Source organism: Gopherus evgoodei, chromosome 16 (genome assembly GCF_007399415.2).
Source record: "Gopherus evgoodei ecotype Sinaloan lineage chromosome 16, rGopEvg1_v1.p, whole genome shotgun sequence".
NCBI classification, from domain to species: Eukaryota; Metazoa; Chordata; order Testudines; family Testudinidae; genus Gopherus; species Gopherus evgoodei.
In genome coordinates, this window is record NC_044337.1 from 10,163,924 (window position 1) to 10,190,283 (window position 26,360).

The 26,360-nt window shown below is 48.5% G+C and overlaps 1 protein-coding gene across 1 annotated transcript in view; it reads right to left on the reverse strand.

Moving 5' to 3' along the window:
- ASTN2 (astrotactin 2) overlaps nt 1–26,360 on the reverse strand; it is a 639,084-nt gene that overhangs the window by 370,276 nt on the left and 242,448 nt on the right. The window contains exon 7 of the mRNA XM_030535214.1: nt 13,376–13,543. Within this exon, the coding sequence (XP_030391074.1) occupies nt 13,376–13,543 (168 nt within the window). The remainder of the gene's footprint in view (nt 1–13,375; nt 13,544–26,360) is intronic.

Genomic DNA, 26,360 nt, shown 5'->3' on the forward strand with positions numbered 1-26,360 from the left:
GAAAAACTCAGCTGGAGGTGCCAGATTTTGCATAATGAGAAGTCAAGATCATCAGTCAACTCAATAAAATGAACAGGAGTACTTGTGGCACCTTAGAGACTAACAAATTTATTTGAGCATGAGCTTTCGTGGGCTACTGCTCACTTCATCAGATGCACAGAATGGAACATATAGTAAGGAGATATATATACACATACAGAGAGCATGAAAGGTGGGAGTTGTCCTACCAACTCTAAGAGGTTAATTAATTAAGAGAAAAAACTTTTGTAGTGATAATCAATATGGCCCATTACAGACAGTTTGGCAAGAGGTGTGAGGATACTTAACATGGGGAAGTAGATTCAATGTGTGTAATGGCTCAGACATTCCCATTCTCTATTCAAGCCTAAATTGATGGTGTCTAATTTGCATATTAATTCAAGTTCAGTAATTTCTCATTGGAGTCTGTTTTTGAAGCTTTTCTGTTGCAAAATTGCCACCTTTCAGTCTGTTACTGAGAGGCCAGAGAGGTTGAAGTGTTCTCCTACTGGTTTTTGAATGTTATGATTCCTGATGTCAGATCTGTATTCATTTATTCTTTGCGTAGAGACTGTCCGGTTTGGCCAATGTACATGGCAGAAGGACATTGCTGGCACATGATGGCATATATCATGTTGGTAGATGTGCAGGAACCAGACAGTTTCTACGCAAAAGAATAAATCATAACATCAGGAATCATGTCGCACTGCTTTGTTCTCTCCTTCCTGCTACCCTGTGCTGATGCTCAACGCCAGCTATTTCTGAACGGCCACTTGTGGGTTTATATTAGGCGGGAAGGATCAGCCTTGTGTTCTACATGTTCTCTCCTCGTTCCCAGTTGGCAATGCACACCACAGCGCAGGAAAATCAGCAGCTAAGAGGCCCAGGTCCGATGGGTTAAGTTCTCAGAGACCCTAATCTCAGCCACGGGGGACTGACTGATGTCAGAGATTCCCTGGCCTGAGTAACGAGGATACAGAAAACAGGGCAGACCAAGAGACGTGTGCAAGCCCGTGACTGGTTCACCCGTCCACTGGACTGGAGCAACGCCTGCATGGGGCCAAGGTGGCAAAGCATTTTCCCAGCCTGATGAGCTTAAATCTAAACAGCCAAGAGGAACAAAGGGTAGGAGGGGAAACAGAGGCACACAGAGATGCGACTTATCCACGGTCACATAGCAGGTCAACAGCAAAGAGAGGAGTAGAAGCCAGGTCTGATGTCCTCTCACCTGGACCACACTGCCTCTCAAACTGGCAGGGCTGTCCATGGAGCCTAGATACAATGACGGGGGCATTCAGAATCCTTAAAACCCTTTTTTCTGTGCTTAGGCTGCAGCACCTGTGCCCATTCCCCAACTTCAGAAAACTCTACCCCAGACGGTCCCGCGCTGCATGTCAGTGACCAATTCTAGGTCACACTGAAGTCCCTCTGCTGACTTCAGCTTGAGGAGATGCCCCTTTGCCTCAGCCAGCATGCCTGGGAAGACTGGAGAGACACACCTGTGAGTACTTTTAATTCCCATGGAAGGTTGGCTCAGGAGGCTTCTGATGGCTCACGTGAAAGTGCATCTATGCAAAAAGGAGCCAGCACAGCAGGGTAGTAATGAACCACTCTCCCACGGGGACTGAAATCTAGCGCCTCAAGCCCCTGGACACTTCTGACCGGAAGTGTGCTGCAGGGGTGGAGCCTGCAGCTCTGGCCCACTTTGTGCAGCTCCAGCAATGACCTCTACTGGCTATTTTGGGAAGCTTGGGGCATGGCAGCTCTCCCTGAGGACGGCAGCGCTGGAAAGGTGGAAGAGGACAGTGGCAAGGAGAAAAGTGACACCTTGTCAGGAACAGGCGAGTCCCTGGGAGTGGAGAGAAGCAGTAAAAGGAGATGATGACCTTCTCGTTTAGTGCAAAATAGTCTCTTTTTTCTTCACTGGCAGGAGAGATTTTAGAATTGACAGGGAAGAGCATGTCGGCTGCTGACCCGTCTCCCCAGCCCAGGGTGGGTTCATGCCCCAGCCAGAGTCTGTTCAGGCCCTTGCTCTCAGGGCTTCAAGCTTTACTTCTTCCAGATAAAACTGGTAACACAAACTCCACATCAAGCCTGTTCCTTCCCCTGCGCCTCCCTCATCCTGACAGCTCTTTCCAGTTCTCCCTGAGGCCATCTGTCTGGGAGGCCATCCCCTGGCTCCACAGCTGCAACAGAAACCAACCTGCTTGCTGCAACTCTGCCTTCAACCAAGCTCTTTCCGCTTTTATAGGACTCAGGTGCTCATCTGGCAATCACGTGACCACTTGCAAACTACCAGGTCCCAACTGGTTCTCAACACGGTCCTGGCCCCTGTTACGATGCCCTAAAAGGAGCTGCATCCAAAGCACATGCTCAGGGCTAGGGACCATAACCCCCACATGTTGTATCAAAAGTTACACACATGCAGGAATAAAAAATCCCATGCCCCAGACTCTAGATCAATGAGACCTGGGATTTGGGGGGGAGTGGTTTCTTTTGGACATTTAAAGTTGCAACATTATTTTACCCCATCCCTTAAAATCCAGTGACTCTTCTCCCACAAATTTACTATTAGGTTGCGTGCCCTGTTACAGCTCTTCCAGTTTGTCTCCTTTCCCAGAGTAGCCTTCCCAGGAGAGGCCGCCGAGCAGAGATCTGTCAACAATCCTCACTCCAAAAATTCTTCCCCCTCCCGCCAATGCTGCAGAGTAATCCTGTTAGCCCTGTTAGGGCGAGCAGCTGATCTACTGTGATGATGCTTTAGGGATTCCTTTCATCCCCAAACGCACGGCTCCAAAAATCTATCTTCTTTCCCAGTCATTTTTTTCTCTCGCCGTTCGTCATTTCAAAGCTGGGGACAAAGCAATGTCACTCGGTGTTTTGCATTTCTGGTATTGGAGCAGCATAGCTGGGCCACTCTTTGCTGACAGCTCCTGTTCTTAGCCTTGGTCTACACTTAAAATTTAGAGGGACTATGGGGTATGAAAAATTCACACCCAGCCGCCAAAGTTAAGCCAACCTCACCCCGGAAGAATTCTTCTGCCGTCCTAGCTACTGCTGCTTGGGGAAGTGGATTAAGCACAGGGGAGGAAATGCCCTTTTATTGATGCAGGAAACACTTACATCAGGGTCTCAAACATGCAGCCCGTGGGCCGCATGTGGCCCTCGAAGTTATTTGCTGCAGCCCGCCAAGCTCCCTTACCCCACTGCCCCCCTCCTCCCCAGCGCTCCGCGTCCCCTTTCCTCTGCCTACCTCCAGGCGCTTCCCGCCACCAAACAGCTGTTTGGCAGCGCTTAGTGTTTTCTAGGAGGGAGGGAGGGAGGAGGAGCAGGGAGCCATGTGCTCAGGGGAGGAGGAGGAGAAGAGGGGGGGCCGGGGCAGGGGTCTGGGGAAGAGGTTGGAATAGGGGCAGGGAGGGGGCGGAGTTGGGGTGGGGACTTTGGGGAAGGGGTTGGGGCAGGGGCGGGGCCTCATGGAAGCGATGGAGTGAGGGCAGGGGCAGAGTGGGGGACTTTTGTATCTTTATATGAAAAGGTGTCAGTGATGAAGCCCTCGGGCCAATGTGCTAGTCCTCATGTGGCCCTCGTGGCGATTTGAGTTTGAGATCCCTGACCCGCACGATGGTGCTACAGCATCATAGCTGCAGCTGTGCCTGTTGTGTCGACAAGCCCTAAAGGAGAAACTGATCACAACACCTCCCCCCAGTGTAGACGTGCTGCACCAATCTCAGGTAGGGCTGGCACTGGGGTAACCTACCCTGCAGTAAGCCCGTTATTCAGCAGGTGCAGTGTCTCTATACTAGTGGTTCTGTACTGGTGGAACTACAGTGACGTGGTGACATCAGTGAAAGCAAAGACAGCACCTAAGTTTGTCCATGTGAGTTGGGATCCAGGGGAAGATTTGGATTCACATGTATCACCAAATGATAGCAATGTAAGGCTGGAAGGCCATCTAATCCATTCTGCCTTCTTCGAGGCAGGACAAAACATACCTAGACCATCCCTGGCAGGTGTTTGTCTAACCTGTTAAAAATCTCCAGTGACGGAGATTCTGCAGCCTTCCTAGGTAGCCTGCTCCAGTGCTTAACTACCCTGACAGTGAGAAAGTTTTCCCTCATCTCTAACCTGAATCTCTCTGGCTGCAGTTTAAGCCCATTATTTCCTGTCCTACCTTCAGTGGCCATGGAGAGCAATTGATCACTGACCTCGTTACAAAAACCTTTTACATATCTGAAGACTTACCAGGCCACCGTCAGCCTTCTCCTCTCCACATTAAGCACACTCAGTTCTTTCAACCTTTCCTCACAGGTCCGCTTTTCCAAACCTCTCTTCATTTTTGTTGCTTTCCTCTGAGCTTTCTCTAGTTTATTCGCATCTTTTGCAAAGTGTGGTGCTCACACCTGGACATAGCACTCCAGCTGAGGGGTGCCAACTCACTTGCTGACCCGTGGCTCCTTTCCAAGCTCTTGTCCCAATTTCCCTCTCTATGCCAAGAAACCAGAGTCCCCCCAACCCCCCGCATGGCTTGATATTATATATTTGCACTCACACACACACTCTCTCTTTCCAGGGGTCTCCATTCCAGCCAACGACCTTGTGACAGCTTGAGGCAAAGCTTCCCCCCTTACTCCCGCAGCCTGTCCCTGGCTCTGTGGGTCAGCTCCAGGTTGGGCATGGGAGGACATCCAAAAAGAAAGGGCTTTAACACGCACGGATGGACAGAAGGGGAGAAGGCATCTGCCCCAGCAAAACACTTTCTACAGCCAGTGAGCCAGCGGGAAAGAGTTCCTGGAAATAGCATAGGCCATGTCCCCGCAGCTCTCAATTCCCATCTGATGACAGCTCCAACCCAGCAGGTCCAGCTGCATTTCCCCTGCCACATGCAGGGGCAAGAGGAGACAAGACTCTATTCCTACATGTCACCCACAGGCATCTCCATGGCAGGGGGGGGGACTCTTCAGCACAGCCGCCCCCTAACAGTGTCTCTTGCTTCCTCCTGGCTGCCTGCCTCTCCTGCAGAATGGGTGGGGGGAGGAGTGCCCCGAGAGAGAAAGACCCAGCTGTAATTGGTGGCCCAAGGTTGAGCATTATTTAGTGCACAGAAGGACCCTTTCAGTGCCCCTATTTCCCAGACAGAGCATGGCTAACTGCCCCAGTGTTCGTTACATTGCCTGCACAAAGGCAGGCACAATGCCCTTCTTTTCTGGGTGAGCTGCCTTTAACAACAGTGATAGAACTCGGATGGAGAGCGGCAGCTGCTTTCTGTGCTCGCATTGAACGGATCACTGTGCTTCCAATCATGCTCGGATAAGGCTCTTTGTTACGGCACACGAAGGGGATCTTGGGCACACGCAGGGCCGGCTCACCTCTCTCTTTTGCTGGCTGTGTGCATGGTCCTGATGATGCCGAGGAACAGGGCCGACTTGGCTCTGAGAGCCTGTGGCTCCCTCCCCAGGACAGAAATCTCTGACTCACCCCACACCTATGGAAAGGGCCATTCTCCAAGGCTAGAGCGAGAGGAAGCTGCCAGGACAGGCATCCTTTGGCACGATCATTCCCTAGGTGAGGCCAGAGCAGAGGTGGCACACTGCAATCTCCATCTCCTTCCAGGGGAAGGAAATGGAGCACGGGAGTAGGCTGGGCTGCCCTCCTCTCCAATTAGAAATGCCGCTTGCAGAGGGGACAGGCCCAGCTGGACTCCAGCAGCCAGCTCCATGCTCTCCAAGAGGGCAGCTGGAAGGCCAAGTTAAGGCTATTCTGTGGGCAGCATCAGTGACAGCAACAGGAGCGACTGCCAGTGAGGAATGGCCTGGACAGCGCCAGGAATACCTCCATCACACACTTGCAGCTCCAGCCCACACTGCCTCTCGCCCCAGGCACATGACAGACCTGGCTTCACCACCAAATGGGTCTGGGTGTGCCCTGACCATCATTATAATCCATCCCTTACATGTCCATATAATCCATCCCTTACATGTCCCTTACAGGTCCATCTCTATAATGGCTGAAGCACCAGCATAGACAAGCTGCTGGAGGAGTTTCAATCACCGCATCCTCTAAGCCTGATCAGAGCAGGTCTAGGTGACATAGTGGCTAGATTGCCAGACCCTGGCACCTCACATTCACCAACAGCCTCTCCAGATGAACAGTGCTGGTGGAGAATGCTGTGCAATGCTATGAAGGCAAAGCCTGTTGGAGATGCAACCGGAACATGCATGTCCACAAACTTTCTTGCCAGGCTTGCCAGCTGCGAGAGAACTTATTAGCTGTGCTGATGAGTAAAGAATCAACCCCCCCTGCCAGATAATTAACTAGGCCGTCATGGGACAGCGTGGCAAGATGTCACAGCTCCCCCTGCCAGGTGAGGAGATCCACAGAACATTAAAAACAAAGGGGAAGAAAGAGATCCTAACAAATTATGAAAGGCTGATTTCAATGGAAAGCTGCTCCTGGCCAAGAGTGCCGTCTTCAGAGAGCTCCTGGCCAAGCCAGCACCAGCTAGAGCCTGTGAACTGCATTCACGAATAACTGCAGCGGCAGTGACAGCTGCAGAAAAGGTTGCTTCATCGTTTCCATTCCAGCTGCTGGTTATCAGTCGTTTCTAACTTTCTGGGCTGAGGTTTTCCAGGCCTGGTTTCTGCCCAATAGTGATTTAATAAACACACACATACACACACACACATACACACACACGCACACGCACACATAAGGTAGGGGGTTGAAATTTGGCAGGGAAAGCACCCTCACTGAGCAGAAGCACCTTTGAGTGTTGTGAAATCTGGCATTGCTTTGCCAGTTACATACCACTGGGCTCCACCCTTCATGGTCCTGATTCATCAAAGAACTTAAGCATGTGCTTAACTTTAAGGAGGCGCTTAAGCCTTATTGCATCCAGCCTATATTCTGCCTTGAAGGCACATAGCAAACGAGGTAAGGCTCTGCCAGAGTCCTGTCTCATGCACTCTTTATCATCTAGGGTAAAAGCTGCACTGCTCCGAAAGGTACATAGCTGAGCGGTCACCTCCTGCAGACCTCATAATACTTATCAAGTAGTTTGGTTTAGAGGGACCTGCGCAAAAATAGCTCCACATTATGGATTATTTTCTTCTTTACACAAATTCAGAAATTCTATTATGAGAACATTAATGGCTGCATAAGCAAACCTGCAAATGGTAGAAAATGAGAAAGCAAAGGCAGCTCAGATAACCTTAACGCTGCCCCTTTATGTGCATGCATTTTGATTGTATCACTTAAACCTGAAGCGAAATTAGCATGGGAGTTCATTGCCTAATGCTCTGAGCTGCACATATAGCAAGCTGTGCTGATGGATGGATGAAAAGAAATCAGATATTACACAGCTACTGACCAAGTTATTAAAATACACACCATAGAGAGAAGGGACCTCAACATATGCAAGTCTAAGTCAACAAAGATGCTGGACCATTGTGAAAATGAAAATCCAAAATGTATGAAAGAATAAACAAACTTTACTAGATACTGCAGAAAAGCTGCATGATATTAAATTGCATCAAAGGAAGATTTTAATACACACAACGGAAGGGGGCATTTCCTGACTTACATGCCCAACCATGCAACCTCCAAATTCTCTAAAGGTATGTGTGTTTGTTTGTCAAATGAGATATGTTTAAAAATGGCTTTTCTGAACCTCCTGCTGGCAAGTCCCCATTTTGCTGGAGATGGTAATAGAATCTGTGACTACAATGGCGAAGGAAACCATTTGGACGACACTGGAAACCAATTTCATTGCCAGTTTTTAAAAGGGGCCTCAACACCACCTCATTTTTTTTATCTTCAATCAAATCTGCTCATAGTTGTGTTGAGGCAATCAGCTATATAGATAATAAAATTTAGATATCTGATTTGTTAGGGCAAAAAAACCCACGTGCCTCTATTAATCAAGGTTGTTTTCCATCTCATTTATCTCATTGCATTGATAAGTCTGCCAGCACAAACGCTGAATATTTCAACATTTGGCCCAACGGGACCAGTTTTCCAGCAGGCCTCCTAAGATGTGCCCACAACATGTGGGGGTGAATTAGTTGTGTGCATACGAAGCAGGTAATTGTGTACGCTAACCAGTATTTGCATATGCCACAGAGATGGGGAAAAAATAGATGCCCTCATAAATGTAACCGATGCTGACAAGGGAGGCTAGTGAAAAGGCAGCCCCTCACTGATTTTATGAGACGGCATCATAGTGTGCAGTACAAGCAGCGGCTTTGTCATGCGCACACAAAGCTTTGAGACCCAGAGATGGCAGACTCAGCTCCAACTCACAGCACAGCACAAACCCTCCTTATCCTCAGTTTCCAAAGGGCAGCAATCCAGTCCCAAGCACAGTGTGAATTGCCCCTTCTTGTTGGTAATCTTTGTAGCCAGCCATGCTAACAGAGCAGCAGCTCTCATTCATGTAAATTTCATGGCAGGATGGAGGCTCTGGCTTGCAGGGAAGGGGTGCCTGAATCAGCCTGGCCAAGCCCTATTGGCAGATCAAAAGCCAGCCAGCACTTCACAGCTACACAGTATCCAGGGATCTGGGGGTGGCGAAGGAAGGACTCTCAACTTAATCCCTTTGGGAAACAGCCTGTGTCCCCACTGCAGCTGTACCACATGGCATTAGCTCTACAATGGGAAGGCAACCCCCTCACACCTCCTCCAAAAGTTAGCTTGATGGTAGCAATCACAACTCCCATAAAAACTAGGGCACCTTGACACTTGGGAGTAGGAGACTAATCCATATTAGTTGTACTGTAGGAGTGGCCAGGTGTTGTACAAAAACAGAAAAGACAGTCTCTGCCCCGAAGAGCTACTAGGAACTTGAAAGGCAAAGGCTAGTATCTCAATGCACTGCTGCCCTTCACAGCATGGACTGCGTGGACTTGTTCACATGTGTGTCACAGGCCCCTCATACTACTACAGCTAAAGGAGATCCCCTTTAGCTCATATGGAAAAGGCCTGTGCTTCTGGAGCGGAAGGGCCTGAGTCCTATCCCTGCCTATGGCTGTGACACCCCAGGGGGACATGGATTGACTATTGGGCTCTATCCTTCTGTCCCACACCCAGGCTTCATTGGATGGTTACAGCAGAAGTTCTGGTTGTAACCAATGTTCCAGCTTTGTCAATGATTCATTCTAGCTCTGTGGGCCAAACCCACCTCCCCTCACTGCCTCAGTTTACCTACCTGTAAAACAGGGATAACAATGCCAAGCTGCATTGCAGGAAAGAGGCTTAACTAATGCCTTTGAAGCACTTTGAGACCTTCAGAGAAGAAATGCTATGCAAGGCCAATAGGCTGTCACTAGAAGTGGGGCTCCCTCATTCTATGTGGGTCATTCTCCCTCCCAGTTCTAGCCGTCACTTGTCATAGGACCTCTCCTCCCCCCAGTCCTCTATCAAGCCTGGGTGTGGGAGGCCTCCAGCAAACCATCACTCGGGATCCAACAGGTTTATAAAAACCCTCCCCTGAAATGGTTGAAATCGGACACAATTTCTATTACACAGCAGGACCTCAGGACATTCTCCCTCAAAATGATAAAATGTCACTTAAAAAAAACCCTTGACCCATAAACAGTTTCTTCTCCCACCACCCCTCCCAAAACACTTCCCCAGCACAGAACTTTCTTGCTGAGCAGCCATATCACAAACATATTCGCCACGATTGTCACCGGTGCCTAGAAATTCAGACTGTCTCAGTTTCGGGGAGCTCAATCAATTCTAGAGGTTTTCAAAGGGTGAGCATTCAGAACTTCCTGAGAAACGGGTCACTTTACACAGTCTCAGGAGTTAGGCTGCCAAAATCACTAGTTCCATTTTAAAATCGTGGCCAACGTCTTCCCAACAGCAACACTCTATCCCTGTTTATCAACTGATCTGGAGGGAGGATGGGATCCACTTTGCAATTTCTGCCCTTGATCTCCCCTTGCTGGGAAAAAACAGGAGAGAAGTGCTTAACTTTAAGCTTAAGGTTAAGAAGAATATCCTGGCTGAGATCAATGCTGCTCATTGACTCACCTCCCCGGGCCTACGTGATGCAGTGCTTGCGACCAACACTTTCCAAGACTCCGGAGAGAGAGAACATATGTGCTGCAATAAGCAGGCATAGCCGGGTGAGTCAAGGGCAGCAGGACAGGCTTAAGAATAGAACACTTCATGGTGGGTCTCCGTGCTCAGACACCTCGTGTACCAGATCTGCTTTCTCACCCTTCCTGATCTTGCTGTTCCCAGGCCTTCATGAGCTCTCTGTGGTTGGACTAGACATTACAGGTGAGGGCTGAGCTCATCCTCTTTCTGTCGCTCACGGCTAGTAAGCCCATCAGGGACTTTTAACTGATTAATTTCTCAGCCAGATCAGCGACACAGCAGGGTCCAGGACGGCCAACACTTGGATCAGAAAGGGACCCAATCAGCCCATCTCTCCACTGATTTCTACTGCACTCGGTAAGGACAGGCTGCGCCTTTTGAGGGATGCACCTGAGGAATGTTCTTGGCAAAAGGGCAGAGTCAGCCAGCAAAGGTGGAATACAGTCCATCAAAGGCGCAGAGCAAGTCTTGCTCCATTCCCTCTGACTGAGTTCTGTCATCCTCTGCTAAAGCATGGCAGGGGAGCCAGCAAGAGGAACCAGAGGCTCTCATGGGAAAGTGAAACATGAGTTGCAGCCGTTGTACAGATGTGACCAGCAGCAGTCCGTCCCTCACCGCAGAGATGGCGAGAGAATTAAACCAGGTCTTTCAATGCCAAGGACAGCATGGGGCTTGCAAACGGAGTTGCAGGGTTTGTTCTGACTGGGTAATTGCATTCTGCCTCCATACGTTCTCCCCGCAGTTTCAGCTGGATGAAGAATTCTTTACTTGCTTCTCTGAACTGTGGTGTAGTTACAGTGGGCTGCCTCCTGTCCCAGAGGTGACTGCGCTTCTCTGACAGCTGAAATGATCTCTCTATATAGTTTACAAAGAGCTTTGAGATATTTGGAGGGAAAGTTTCTATGTACATCTCAGCCCTCCTTGCTAGGCTAGTTCTTCCCTTTTCCCCAGAAGTCTAGATGATACTGAGGGTTTGTCTATACAGGGAAATTGACCAGCACAGCTATAATGGAAATACTATCCTGCTATCCCTGTGCTGGTTAATTTCCCTCTGTAGACAAGCCCTGAGAAAGAGAAACACTTAGAAGGGAATAAAACACATCTCCTCCAAATGACTCCTGGACACAGATATTTGACCCGCTCTTGAGAACACAACCCAGCCTTAAATTACTCAAGTGTCTGATGTTTTATCACTGCAAGTCCCTCCCCGCTTGCTTTTGGGACTCCTTTCTCCCATTATCTGGGTCAGGGCAAAGCATCTCCCAGATCCCAGATGGTGTTTGTATCTCCACAACAACAACGACCCGTGACCTGTGTAGGGTGGCAACTTCCTGAGACAGGAGCAAAGAAAATCAGAACAAAATAATTTTAGCTTGAGCCCAACTCTAGGCCCTGCTCACAGCTTGGTCAATTGACAGAGCTCCTCTTCCATATCCAGAATTGGGCTGCTCCAGTGCCCCACAGTGAACAGTGTGACACTGAGAAGTGCCCTTCATTAATGAGTAAGCAGCTAAGACAAGTTCTGGCGCCCCACCCAAAATTCAGCCCTCATGAAGCTTCCAAACAGATTAGCACTATCCTCATGCAGTCACTCTCCAACTGGTGTATCTAGTGCCTCCCGTTGTGGTCATTGCAAAAAGATGGAAAGGACAGAAATTGAACCAGCCTTGATGTTAGCCAGAAACAACCCTGCTCAGGCAGGGAAAGAGTCTTGTTTCTCAGGGTGGAGGGTGGGGGTAGCTCAGCTGGAACTCGGTGGTACCAGATGACAGAACAAGGAGTAATGGTCTCAAGTTGCAGTGGGGGAGGTTTAGGTTGGATATTAGGAAAAAAACTTTTTCACTAGGAGGGTGGTGAAGCACTGGAATGGGTTACCTAGGGAGGTGGTGGAATCTCCTTCCTTAGAGGTTTTTAAGGTCAGGCTTGACAAAGTCCTGGCTGGGATGATTTAGTTGGGAATTGGTCCGGCACTGAGCAGGGGGTTAGACTAGATACCTCCTGAGGTCCCTTCCAACCCTGATATTCTATGATTCTATGACGTGGAGAAAGCTTTCACAGCCTTAAGTGCTGAAAGAGTTGAAAATGCAGCCCCCCTTTCATTCCAGGACCTGATGGTGTCTCAGAAAGGCTGTCACTGCCACAAACTGCCCCTCTTCAAATCCAGCCAGCAGAAACCTGAAAACAGAATCCCACCCTGCTGCTGGGGATTTGTGGCTCTCCCTGGCACCGGTTGCACAAGAGGGGGCGGGGATGGAAGGAGAGGAAGGTCTGATGCTTCTCCTTCGATGAGCCAAAGGTTATCCCATTTCTGTTCTGGAGGGCAAGGTTATTTGCATGCTTTTTAGATTCAGCTGTAGGCAGGGAGTTTTATCAGCACCAAGGCCACTTCCCTCCAGCTAGGCAGGAAAGCATTCCAGGGAGAGGTACCGGGAAATGGTAACTCTCCCCGAACCCTGCAGAGGGCACCAAGGACCCTCATCAGAAAACCAACCACAGCCACAGAGCCATCTTCACATGCAGAGCGCCCTGCTCCCTCATTATCAGCGCTGGCAGAAAAGGAGGTGTCAGTGGAAAGTGACCTGATAAGGAGCTTTCAATTGGCCAGAGCCATGAGTTTATTTGCTGACAAGTTTTCTTTTTAATTCCTTTCCTTTCTTTGCTGGTTGTACAGCTGGTTTCTTTTCAATTCGTCACTAATTACAGGCTCTGGGGACAAGTTTCTCACAGCTGCACTGAGAGACACTAGGGCACAGAACACAATTGCATGGGCTTGCAGTTTCCGCAGCATCTCCAACAAGACTATGATCCTGATGCCGTGACATGTCTAGACCCTGCAGGGGGAGGCTATTCAGATGACGGACAACTCTCAACAGCAGAGTAACTCCCTTCCCTCCCAGTGTCACGCTGGCAAGCTGACAGACAACTAGCACAGTAGGATCCTGGGCCATGACAGACGCTCCAGGAACTACCACAGTACAAATCATAATCAAAAGATGGACCATTTCTAAGTTAGAAAAGACGGTACCCCCCTTTCTAATTGCGTGCTGGAGAGCTGCATGAGAGATCATTGCTAAATTATGTCATTGTGGAAAGGACAGTACCTAGCAGTCCAATGCTCAAGGGCTGGTAGATCATTCGTGCGTAGGTTATGAAGGACTGCACTTCCACCAGCACAGACACTCTTAATGCCAAGCAAAAGTTTAGATAGGCATCTCCAACGCTTCCCCAAGTCTCTTGCCTGCCGCTTTCCACTTACCAGTCTCTGGATCACACAGCTGCTCACAGGCATCCGTAGTCCTCTGCCCACAGAGATCTCTCACCCAGGGGGAGGTGGCGTTAATCTGATAGTAAAGGGAGAGCTTGGCTGGATTTAACCAGTCAGAGATGTCCAGGTAGCTTCCCTCGCTCACAACAAAACTGCTTCCTGCAGGGGGAAAAACAGGGAAAGGGGCAGTTTGTTAGCGGGTGTAATCAAGACTCCAAGCACTTCAGCCTAGCTGGAGAGGGGAACAGGAGAAGAGGACAGACACCTCAAATGAGATCCCTAATGGTTTGCACACAGCATGGGTAGAGCAACATCATGTGACCATGCAGTTGCTGTTCCCACTTCCCTCTTGGCCCAGCTGTGCTATTTGCAGAAAGCAAACTCTTGCCAATCTCAGGTGCAATGCATCAGATGCAACTGTGCTGAGCAACCTCCTCTGTGACGCTCCACAGTTACCATCCCCTGGCTTTCCAGAGCTATTCCTGCCAGGAACGGATGACTTCTCCCTTGCTCCATCTTCTTGATCCTCAACAACTCCCCAAATCACACCGAGCCCCGATTCAGGATTATTCACACAAAGGGTCTTCTGGGGACTAAGGAATGGAAGGCCGTAGATGTCACTCTCCTCTTTCATTGGTTATTTGGTCCTTTCCAGCCCTGTTTTGCTCCCTTCCACACCGCTTTCTGGAGGGAACTATCTTCCCCAGGGGATGGGGGAGCTCAGGGTGGAGGATTACTGCTCAGATCTACAAACAGGATGTTGGGGCTTCATTGCTTTGCATCAGCCCAACCCTATGTCCTCTCACAGCTCGGTGCACTACCAGAGCTGCTTTCCAACACCAGAACCAGGCTGTTCCACTGCCCCGAAGCAGCCGCAGGGGCTCAGTGAACAGCCTGACAGCGCAGCAGAGCACTGAGGAGTACTGGGAGCCCCCCACCCCCGAATGTGAACCTGCTGTTCAGTTGACATCTGTATGAATTCACCCTGAAGAGGGGGCCAGCTTATACCACACTAGCCCAGGACTCAGAAAACCCAGATTCACCACCTGGCTCTGCCAGACTCCCTGTCCCTGGACAAGTGGCTTAATTTGTTCCCCTACTCCTGACCTGTAAAAAGGGGTGAACATTTCCCCATCTCATAGGGTGGTGTTTCTGAGGCCCACGGATTCTAGGGAGATGAGGACCATATACGTTCATAGACAGCAGCAGCAGAACACACCACCAGATTGCTCTTGGCTCAAGAGGCAAGAACCTGCCCCGCATGCCGCTTCCCCTGAAGAGGAGCTCGGTGGTGCTCGAAAACTCGTCTCTTTCACCAGCGGAAGTTGGTCCAATAAAAGATGTTCCTTGTTTTTCTCAGTTCCCCGTATGAGTAGCCTTCTCTCTCCTGACACTCCCTTCCTCCAGAGGTCAGTGACTGAGAAGTAAATTCCTGCCAAAACCTTTTTCCTAAGAAATCTGATGTTTCTTTATTTGTGAAATGTATCTTCCCCCCCTACCCGCCTTGTGGAAATATGCACCATCTAATTAGCCAAATAGATTTTCAGTTCAGCCCAATCATTTCCTTATCTAACATCTGAAGCCCAGCATCACTAGGGAAATTTCACAGACGCAGAGATCCTCATTAACTCTGATCTTCAATTACATTGATTTTAAGACTGGTTCTGTAATAGTGCTGCATAGATCAGAGGTGAGGCAGGGAACCCTGGACATTAAAAGTAGCATTTTGTGAAGTAACAGGAGTAGAAGACCCTAAAAGCAGGGGATGGAGGCCACTGGGAGAAGACACCTTCAGAAAAGAATGGCAGAAACAGATGTACTTTGTGGACTATAAGAGAGACCTGGAACTAATTTGTTTCTTTCCTTTAAAATTCCAGATCTCAATTTCACCTCTAAAATAGAGGGCAAAGAATGCATTAGATTTTTGAGGATTCAGAGCCTTCCATGTGACTCCCTAGAGTGGGAGTCTCTACAGCAATAGGGTTTATCCCTTTGCAGCACAGAAGACTTACAAGACTTAATAAAGGAATCAGTCTTTAATTTCCAAAAACATTGTGTGTGAGGTTTTCGTCTCCTGTCTCCCATTAGCACCAATGGAAGCCAAGCGATTAATGAACCCCACAGGATAAGAACCAGCAAACATGCATCCTTTTGAAAATTAAAAGTTAACAGCCATGTAAATGAGGATTATCAAGGCCTCGTGAGAAAGAAACTTCTCGATCTCCTTCCTCCTGCCACACCCATGAAAGATTTATAAAGCAGGAGTCTCAGTGCAGGTGCTTAAATGAGTGGCCTGGGAAAACCCAATGAGAAATAAGTGCTGACTTCTCAGCAGCTCCAGCTGATTTCAGTGGGAGCTGCCAAGAGGTTAGAAGGAAGAGAAAGCTGGCCACTTATTTAGGTGTCTATATTTGCATATTGGACATTTATACAATTTACAGGTATGTATGCGTGTGTGTGTGTTTACACATACACACTTTATATAGTTGTACATGCAATATGTATATTAAAAAAATCTTGGTCCTTATTTTCATTGTATTTAAACTGGTGAGCAGGGTGGCTTTGAGAACTACACAGGCATATTTCATGAGGACACCTGTGGGGACAATTCCCGATGCCCGAAAGGACTGAGCAACAACATAGACCAGCTCACTACACTTTCACCAAAGCTCAGCCAATCCCAAATTAATAGAAACAAAATTAATAGGCAATAAATTAACCAAGAAGAAAGACAGAAATAAAAAGGCATAAAGCTAAGTTTAAAAAACACCAAGACTATTCAAAGGTATAGCAGCATAGAGACATGTATTGAGGGGTTGGGGATAGGTTGAAAGTGGAACTGGGTATCCAATACCCACAGAATTTCAGGCTCCTTTGAAAAATCCAGCTGGAAATTGTGTGTTTGCTGTTGAGAGGCAAGTAAAAAAGAGAAAATAAGTTTATTCAAGCACTATACACAGCAACAGATGAACATGGCACTAACGGGGTACTTCGATCGCCCTTTGGACTTGCAGAATTCAGGCCAACGTCCATGTAAACTGGAGGATCTAGTCTCTCAAACACAAGGCCTTTTCACAAACCCACACACTCATACGTATATTTATTTATCTGTCCACTCACAGACCAGCTCAAGCACAAGATAGTGAAGGTGACTAGGAGTCCTGTCCATTGATGCATGTCCCAGTTCCCCCAGCTCAGATTTTCAGGCAGGCTCAAAGGTATCTTCATCACCTTCACACTTAGTCACCCTCATGCAAAAAGTGTGTGTGTCTGTTGCCCACTCACCCAGTTGTATTGGGCAAGGTGCTTTTGGTTTCTGTGGCAGGAGCTCTCAGCCCCACATCTGTCTGTTCCCTGTCCAGAAGCTAATTCTGCCCCCAACCCAACAGTTCAGTCCCCGCTTCCCTCCTGCAGCTCGTGAGTCTCTTCACTCCCCATCTGCCGTGGCTGGTGGCTGTAGCAGGGACCACTCTCTCTCTTCTAGCAGGAAGTGGGGGGCAGCTCCCTGGGCTCTTTACCCCCTGCCTAGTCCCAGGCCGGATATGGCAGGGAGGGAGAGCAAAGGAGACACCTTGTCCCATTGCTCACAGGAGGGGAGGGGAAGAAGAAAGAAAGGAACCTCCCTGAATTGCTGGGCCCTTTCTGCTCCCTTCTCCTCCTGTGAGGCTGGCTTAAGGTTGTTGGGTGCAGGGGGAGGGGAACAGAGCTCTTCCTGCAGGAACTCTAGCTGGATGCTCTGCCTCAGGAGATGGGCAAGAGCGGTCGAGTTTCTCATGTCATCACCAGTCTAGGCTCCGGCCCTGGCTGAAATCCCATCACTTATGAAAAATCAGGAGAGCCGACAACACTGAACTCTAAAGAACGGTGAGATACCACAGTCAGGCCTCCCCACGATCCGAGCTTTCAAGGGACTGTCCTGCTTTGACCTCCAAATCTACCTGTCCCAGTTAAAGCAGAACATTTCCCGCACTGAGGGCCACCCGCAGCAGGGACGACAGGGCAGTTTACTCTGGATCCCCCAAACTGAGAGGCATTGTGACTTGGCACACAGGGTTGCAGCACAGAGCAGGTTCGGGCCAGCCACCCTTCCATGTACAGTGGGATGGCTGGGCCAGATTTGAATGGTGCTGCAACCCTGTGCACTAGGTCGCAACGCCAATCAAATTTGGCCTGTCTTCCCCTATGTCTCCATCAACAAAGGGCAGATGGGCCAAACTGAAGTAGTGCTGTGTCTCATGTTAGCCATGTGAAATGTGCGGAGGGATTCATGTTCTACAGCTGAAACTTTGGGCCCACTGAAGTCCATTTCAGAACTCCCGTTCACGTCAATTGTGCCAGGATTTCACCTCAAGCATCTCAGTCATTGGCCCCAAAATGATCAAGGTATTTAGCTCCGTGGTTTGAGCATTGGCCCGCTAAACCCAGGGTTGAGAGCTCAATCCTTGAGGGGAGGAGTTGGGGATTGGTCCTGCTTTGAGAAGGGGGTTGAAGTAGATGACCTCCCGAGGTCCCTTCCAACCCTGATATTCTATGCTCCTAATTCCCAGTGCAGTCCTAGAGATGTAAAACATCACTTACATGCAGGAAGGAAGGGTCTTTTGTTCTGGAACAACTCAACATTATTCAATCAAATTCACCCAGCAGGTAGAATGTTAGGGCTCAGGATGCTGTGTTGTCCAATTGCATAAGGAAGGACAACACAAAAACTTAGCAGTGTCTTCGCAGAGTCCCAATAAATCAAATCAGACTGACGCAGTGTGATGCAGTAGGGGCTGTCTGTGTGGGGAATGGGAGAGCAGGGGAGGACTTTAGGGGATGGACGATACCAGAGCCTGTAATCTGAGCTAGGTAAAGGAGGGGAAAGGTCAACACCTTTGCCCGGGAAGGGGAACAAAGGAGGGGAGAGGCAGGAGGGAAGCAGTTTTGAGTTTGGGCTTGGAGCTGGATGGGCAGAATTCAGGGTATCCTAGCTAGGATCCAAGCACCCTGAAAGCCCAGAAGGACTCGAGGGAGGGGTCCTGACTGTGCCTGCAAGCTCTGCTGTAACCTGTGTTCCTGTTGTCCAATGAACCTTCTGTTTTACTGGCTGGCTAAGAGTCACTGTGGGTCCCAGGAAGAGGGGTGCAGGGCCGGACTCCCCCACACTCCGTGACACGCCGCCCATCTCCACCGGCTGTGAGAAATGGAATGATGGAGAGGCAGAGGCAAAGAAAGAGCATGGCTGGCACACAGCATTTCAGCACAAAGCTACATGTGTCTTTTGGCCTCAAACATAGCTGTTTCCCAGAACTACAAGGTCCAAAAAGACTTCGAGCTATTGTTTTGTTTGGGTTTCCACCGCCCCGTCTCAAATGCTGATCAAAGCCAAGCCAGCTTAGGCAGCTTCAGAAGTGCACGTGTCTCATCCTGAGGTCTCCTTCAAAGTTCAACGAGACTGTTTAAGCTTGAGAAAAGCGGCTTGAAGTTTTGACATTTCAAAAACTATTTTTCCAGAACAAAATAGGATAAAACAGCTCAGGACACAGATATCTAACAAGGGAACAGACAAAGCACTGAAAAGGCAGCTAGAAAGGGTTGGCTTTTTGAACTCTCTCTCTCTTTTTTTTTTTTTAAAGAGACAGATCATTTTTGACTTTCACTTAAAATTGTATTTTCTCCCTTTTTGTCTCTTTTAGCCCATTGCTATTTCTTGGCCAGCCAAACTCCCTTTGATTTAAAATTAGCATTTCTTGCCTGACCGCTGTGGTTGGTCATACTAAACCCCTTTCTTAATGCTTTTGCCTTTATGAGGAAGCCCCTGTAGAATTATATCCCCGTTATGGAATTCTACAGGATGGTTAAAACAAACAAACGAGGCAAAAATTATAGAAGAGAAAGTATCCTCTGTTCAATTCTATAGTCGTTATTAGTTTTATTATTGTAGTGCATAGAAACCCGTCATGGACCAGGACCCCAATGTGCAAGGTGCTGTACAAACACATGGGTACATTTCTATAGAAAACTATTATTTCATTCCTATTAAACAGGAATGAGCTTCTCCCACTAGGATACCACCAACCACTCTCGACTGACCAGCCCTTTCCCATCCTTATACATATAAAATTTAAAAACTACATTTTGCTTCTCAAAGTCATCACAGAGAAACAGTCAAGGGACTCCATCTGTGTGATCCAAAATACATTGACCTGGGAAAGAAAACTGAGGGATTTCAAATCTGATCTCCCTTATGGGAGAGTGGGATACTTCACTCTCTGGAATTGGGGACGGGGTGTCTCTCTTTGTCCTTGAGAGTGTCCACCTGTTCTCTGGGGGAGAAAGAGGAATTCAATCCTCAGATTCACTCCAGCTCTGGGGGTTTGATGGTGTAGAACACATGGGCCCGAATGGAATCCCCCAGCTGAATGGTGTGAGAAGCACCCCTGTGATTCCAAGGGATACATGCATGTGGAGGGCAGGACAGAACTGGACCCACATTTGGGAGGCAGGGGTTTGGAACCCAGATCCAAATCACTGACTGTAGTTTGCTCCTGTTTCCGTAAAGGGCCAAGGCTCAGATCCAAATGTGCCCAAACTCAGTGAAAATTCAGATCCCGGGATTTCTGCAGATCTGGACTCTGCGACTCAAGGCCATTACTAATGATCATATTTTACACGCCAGCCAAAGCTGAAGCCACTGAAGAGTCTCTACAAGTTTTAAATTAGTATTAAAAACCTGTGTATTTCTACAGCTGACACCAGAACCATCTCTCCTGCGGGAGGAACTGAGTTTTATTTTTAATTGTTAAAGCTCTCTTTATGGACAATTATCTGTGCCATTAGCAGCGCATCTCTGAATTCTGCTGGAGATTCATCTGTTCCTGACATTTTCTATGGAGTTCTCTGAAACGGTAGTTTCGAAAATGAACCCTTTTGGCCTGGTTATAACTACGCCCCCCATGCTGTCCTCCATTGTATGGTGTCCGCCTTGCCCAACGAGGGGCCATCTGTTTGGGGAAGAACACCATGCGCCATCCGCCATCCTAGCATGTTGCTGCTGCTGCCAGCTCTTCCATTCAAACTCTGCACAGAAGCAGGCAGCCAAGAACACCCAGTTGGAGAGTCCATCCCTAGGCTAACGCTCCACATCAGCTGCCCCGGGGAGACCTGCATGAATAAAGCTTCCAGAGATGGGCTCAAAGTGGCATAATTCTGCTGAGTGCGGAGGAGGCTGTCTCAGAGGCATGTGCCTCTCTGTAACTGAGGAAACTGAGGCAGCTGCAGCCATTTTGTCCACGCTCCCCAGGACCCAGAGGGTTTGGCTAGTCCGGATCTCAGGCCCATCCAGAGTGAGCCAGGCTGCTGCCCATTGTGCACTCATCATCAGCCCTCTTGGGTTGAAGGACAACAGCAAATCCTCCAAAAGTCTGCATGTTTACAGGTAAGGCTTCCACCCTTCCCGGCATTCACCTCAATCCAGATAATAAAATTGGATTATTTCCCTCGATGACATAAGAAAGCAATGCTATTATTATTATGATTAGCAGCAGCAGCATCTTAGGTTCCTAATTTGGCACCTCTGAACCGAGCGGAGGCTGAAAATGAAATCAAATTATCAAAGGAAAGCTTCCCTTTAATTCTCAGAGCCTCCCAACAGTCACGGCACAGCCTTGGGCCATTGCCCAGCTATACTCTCTGGAAGCTGGACAATCGTTCAGAGAAATCCAGCCCCACTCTAATTGTTCCGCAATGTTTATGAAGGCCAGGCGACAATAAAGGCTCAAACAAGATGCATCTGCATTCAGTGGAAGAGATTCTGCAGCCAGGTACGAAGAGTAAAAGCCCGCCATGCTGTACAGCACCAGAAACAACAGAGTGAGTGGAACATTCAAACTCGAGATGCTACAGGATGAGGAAAAGAAAACGTACGCTCCGCACTCATCAGGAGATAATTAGATATCCAGAATATTTCTTGCTGAAGGAATTTTTTTAAAAGGTCAAGTTTTCCACATGTCCCTGCAAAAATTGGGAAAGTTTTGTTCCATGTTTCGTAACCCTGCCCCAACCCCCCATCCCATTGATCAGCTGCAGAAATTAACCATAGGCCGGCTGCACTCATGTATTCCACAAGGGCCTCCTCCCCCCATCACCCATTTGACATGCCGCAGTGCTACCTTTCTTGCTCTCTAGTTCAGGTTCCCAATAAGCTCCCCTTTGCCCCAAGACAGCAAAGACCTTCCGTGCACCTTGCCTGCCCGTTTCTCCCACACACACACCCTGAAATCGAAACTGACATAAGCGACTTTAAAGCTGCCGCCCGAAAAAGGTCCCAGGCGACCAGATTCCCAGCCTGCGGCACTGGCACATATATCCCCACATCCCTGTGCCTTGAAGGGGATTCGATGACAGGTATCACCTCGATTTCAAGCTCCTCCTTGCTCACAGAATAGAGCAAAGGAGAGAGGAGAGGCACTCACCTGCTCTCCCAAACTGAGCTAGCAATCTGGGCTTCCTGGCCGGGTGGCCTGTGCCTGTTGCAGGCACCCCTGTCTCTTGCAAGCTGCTTTTTTGAGGCGTGGAGGGAAAGGGAGAGACAGGCAAGCTAAGAGAGAACATCTCGGGATCAGAAGCTTGTCAAAAGAACGATAAAAGCATGATGTACTTCAGTCTGCGGAATCTATTAGCTCTTTATACAAAAAGTGTTTGTGCTGGAAAACAGCCTTTGAATCCCTTTGATCTGGGCTGCTACAGCCCACAAACTGTTGTTAATATTTAGAATGAGCATCCAGTAAACGCGGCAGCTGTTTGCTTACAGTTTCTTCCAAGACGAGTGTACAGGAGTGAGGCTGTGCTTTATCGTAGAAACCACAACGACGTGATGGTTCGGAACCCGCACATACCCCACAGGTTCACAGAAATGCAATGGCATTCAAGACAAGCTGCTCTCGAATACGGTCTCTTGAAGAGAAACATGTATTACCTGGGTCAATCAGACTGAACAGTGTCCCTAGAAGGGGAAAACACTGCTTACTGTGAAGTGTTTGTACAGGGCTTTACATGATTAAATGCAACAGCATGATTGCATATTCAGGTATTACCAGAGGTAAAGCCTGGTTCAAAGTCCACTGAGTCCATGTATTGATTTCAATAGGATTTGAATAAGGTTCTAAGCAGGGTCCCCAGGTGACAAGCAAACAGAAATAGGATTCCCTCTTGCAGTTTGCAGAGGTGAGACAGCTACATGAAGGGTCCAATCTTGCTCTCTGTTTCACTGGTGTAAATCTGGAGTTCCTCCGGGAGAGTCAGTGGGTTAACTCCAGATTTATCCCAGTGTCACTGAAAGCAGAACTTAGACACAATGCCAGAGGAAATGCAGCCAGTTCCCCAGATTGTGAGTCTAATGTTTGATGTTAATTTCATACGCGAACACATGTGCAGGGCATGCTGCGCACACAAAACTGAAACATCTGAGGAAACAAACTAATGCCTGGTCACCATGAGGGCGGGAGAAAAGTGAGCGAAAGCAAACAATTGCAAGCAGCAAATTTAATTAAAAACAAAATGAGAAGTAGTTGCAAGCCCAATGTTGCAGCCTGAGGAGCTCAGGCAGTCTTCAGGGGAAGTTAGCAAAAGCCGCTAATCGCTGCCTGCCATTCCACAAGCGTAGAGGAGATGATCATGTGGGAAGAAGATAAATAATTTTCAGATGAAACAATTAGAGATCAGCTGCATGGCAATCATGGAATGGCATTTGTCGGGGGGAGGAGGGGAGTTATATCTTATTTAAGATCCTGCTGCCCTCGTAAGGGGGTAATCGAGGGGTTGGCTTGGACCTGGAACACCTCATGGGGTTTTTAGTCTGTTTCTCCCTCCGCACGATTGAGACAGCTAGATTCAGCTGAGCACGCCAGCTAATAGCAACCAGATTTCAGGCACCACATAGCTGCCCCAGTGCAGATGGGAAAAGCTGCCATCAGTGGAATCTGCCCCACTTGAAACTAGGGTAAAAGTCCATTACAGTGGAAATCGCTGCTTACAGCTGTTCAGTCCGCCTGCTCCAGAGTTTGCACTAGTACCAGCTACACCAGGGGTTGACATTGGGGTAAATCTCCAAGGGGGGGAGGCAGGGTCTAAATGTTTGGGTGGGAGGGGGCTCCACAGGAGAGGGAGGGGCTTGGCTCACTGCCCTGGCTGGCCCAACAAAGTCCAAGACCACTGACTTGAAAGGCTGGAGCAAGGACTATCTTTTCTCAAGGTTTGCTCGAGAGTGGATGGGATGGAGAGGGGAAGGGGGAAAAACGAAAAAACGCTGCAATCCAGGTCTGTTTCCTTTCCACTATTGCACATGTGCTTTGAGTTCCATGATGGGGAATCTTTTATAAATCAAAGATCCCTCCAGATGGAATGTCGCTCCCTCCTCCTGCTCCAGAGAGTCTCACCAACCTCCCCCACCAGCACAGCCAGATGTCAACGCAGGCCCCTGCCGTATATAGGTTGTGAAAACAGGAGGGTTTAATAGATGTGCAGCAGGGACACACTCTAGGCTAAGTCCTCCAGGGTCTCTCTCTCCAGCCATGGTTTCTTTACAGGCACCTCTTGTCACTTGTATCACTACATTTTAAAAGATTCCTTACAAGAAAGAACCATTGTGAGTGCACAACTGAGGAGTGGCGAACATATTCTTAGGGGATTTTGACAATTCAACCAAGGGGCTCTTTCTTTTCTGTTTGTTGTTGTTGTTCCCTTCTCTCTTGCTGCTGATAAATGATGCTTTAAGTCACATTTAAAGGTTCAAATCCTCAGAAAAGCGACTCTGCAGGAGTCTATAACTGTGATCCTGCTCTGAAATTAGAACGACATCTTCCACTCAGCATAGGGTGAGGTAGTGGTAGGATCTCAGAGTTTCTGACCATATCAGCTGGAAATTTGGGAGATTAAGAGGGAGGAGGGAAACTGAAGGATCATTGAGGCCAGTCTAGCCGCACACCTGGGACTGTGTTGAACAAGTGCACCAGCCCTCCCCTTACTCAGAGGCTGGCTTGTCCCTCTGCAAACACCCGAGCGTGCCGCTGACGGAGCCGCGAGTATTTATGTGCACGGCACCATCTGAAAGATGTTGAGCACATGGTTATAGCTCATGCGATACTCTACTTTAACCTCAATCAAAGCTCCAACGGCTTGTCTAACCCTGGAAAGTTTGAATGGGTGTCATTACATCCAGGTAGCTATGGTGGCACCCCCCCCCCCGATGAAGACGCTGCACCAGTGCAAGACTGCCCTTGAACTGGTGCAGCAGAGCCCTGTGTGGGACTAGTGTAGAGCCCAGCAGTGGGACCTGCAGGACCCACTGCCACAATAGCCGGAGCGGGACAGGAGCAGGATTACAAATAGTCCCGTGCGGGGCTCTGTGATGCAGCTAATCCCAGGAAAAAGCCAGGGTCAAGTCACTTATGTAAGCCTCATCTTTTACCAGGGCAGGGCATCTGCATGGTGATTTGGACCCACTTGTGCACAAACAACCCAGTATAGACAAGGTCTAAGTCTAAGAAAAAGCCACCATCTCCATCTTCCTTCTGGTCCCCAAGCCAATTCCCTTCCGTTCCTCCCAATTCATCCTGTGCAGAGCAGCAGACAGGAAGTTTGCGTCTCCTCCCTCCTGCCCCTTCTCCTTTCCACACACTTTAAGGGCTGCTGTCCAAACAAACTTGGCTATTCCCTTTGCTGAGGAGTGAAATTAGCAACAATCTGTGCTGAGGAGAAGCCAAGCCAAGAACGCATCCCTGGGTGTCATTAAAATGTCCTGCCCCAGCTCAATGCTGTGATCTCCTTAAATGTTTTATAATATTATGCTGCCAGCCTGGCACTACCTGGGGATTTGTTGTTATTTAAAGGAAGGCATGGCTCTAAGCACTTCTCCCTTCCAAGACAGGGCCTCAGAATGCCGGTGCTTCTAATGATGAGATTTCAGGAAAACAGATCTTTGCTGCAAATTGTCTCTGCTGCTCCCAGTTCCATCTAGGAGCCCTCGACTCCATTTCCCATTACAAAAGGAAAAAAAAAGTTTTCACAGTTTATAATGATATTTTACAGTTTCGTTGCAGATCATATTTCCCTTCTCCTGCAAACCTTTTCACCACTCCTCTCACTGCTTTCTCTTTAGAAAAGCCATTAAGGCAGGATGGGAGATCAGCCTATTTTCCCCCAGTTTCAGAGAGATTAATCTGTTTTATTGGTATTTCAGTGTCATCTTTGCTTGCATGTTCTAGGTATTTGAATAATTCGCAGTACCATCCACTTCCTGGAGACAGGAATGCTATGGAGTCACCTTATATTTCATCATATTTCTCGAGGGTGCAGTGTCTTCGGATGGTTCAAACTATGGACCAGGAGTCTGGGATCCCGGGAAATAGTCACACCACTGCCTTACACTGTGACCTTCAACAAGTCACCGTACCCTCTGTGCTTCAATTTATCCGACTGTGAGTTAGGAATAGCACTCATTGCCTTCCATGACTACTGGGTGTCTTGACTAGCATTCAGCTACTATGCATTCATGCAGAGCCTAGCACAGCAGGGCCTGGAACCTGACTGGGGGTTCCAAGTTCTACCAGAACAAACAGTAAATAACAATTTGTGATACACCAAGTTCCTTGGATGCAAGTGGATAGAGAAGAAGCAGCAGCCTTTTTCATCAGGGCAAGGGCTGCTTGTTCTCTTTCCTGGTCATTGATTACTCATGAACGACGGTCTGTGGAAACACCACTAACACTCACTCTAGTCAAAAGTCTGGATGCTCCTTTTATTTATTTCTTGTTTTGAAGGCTGTGGAGAAGTAACTCGTTTCGTTTTGACATCCATTTCACACACACGCTCTCTACCTCTTCTCAACCCTGAATTTTTCCAACTTCAGCCTGCAGCTGCAAAATGGAAACACACACAGCATTGCTGGTAAGGGCCCAAAGTTTGCTTTTTATAGGATACCCAGCACATGCCAAGGCAG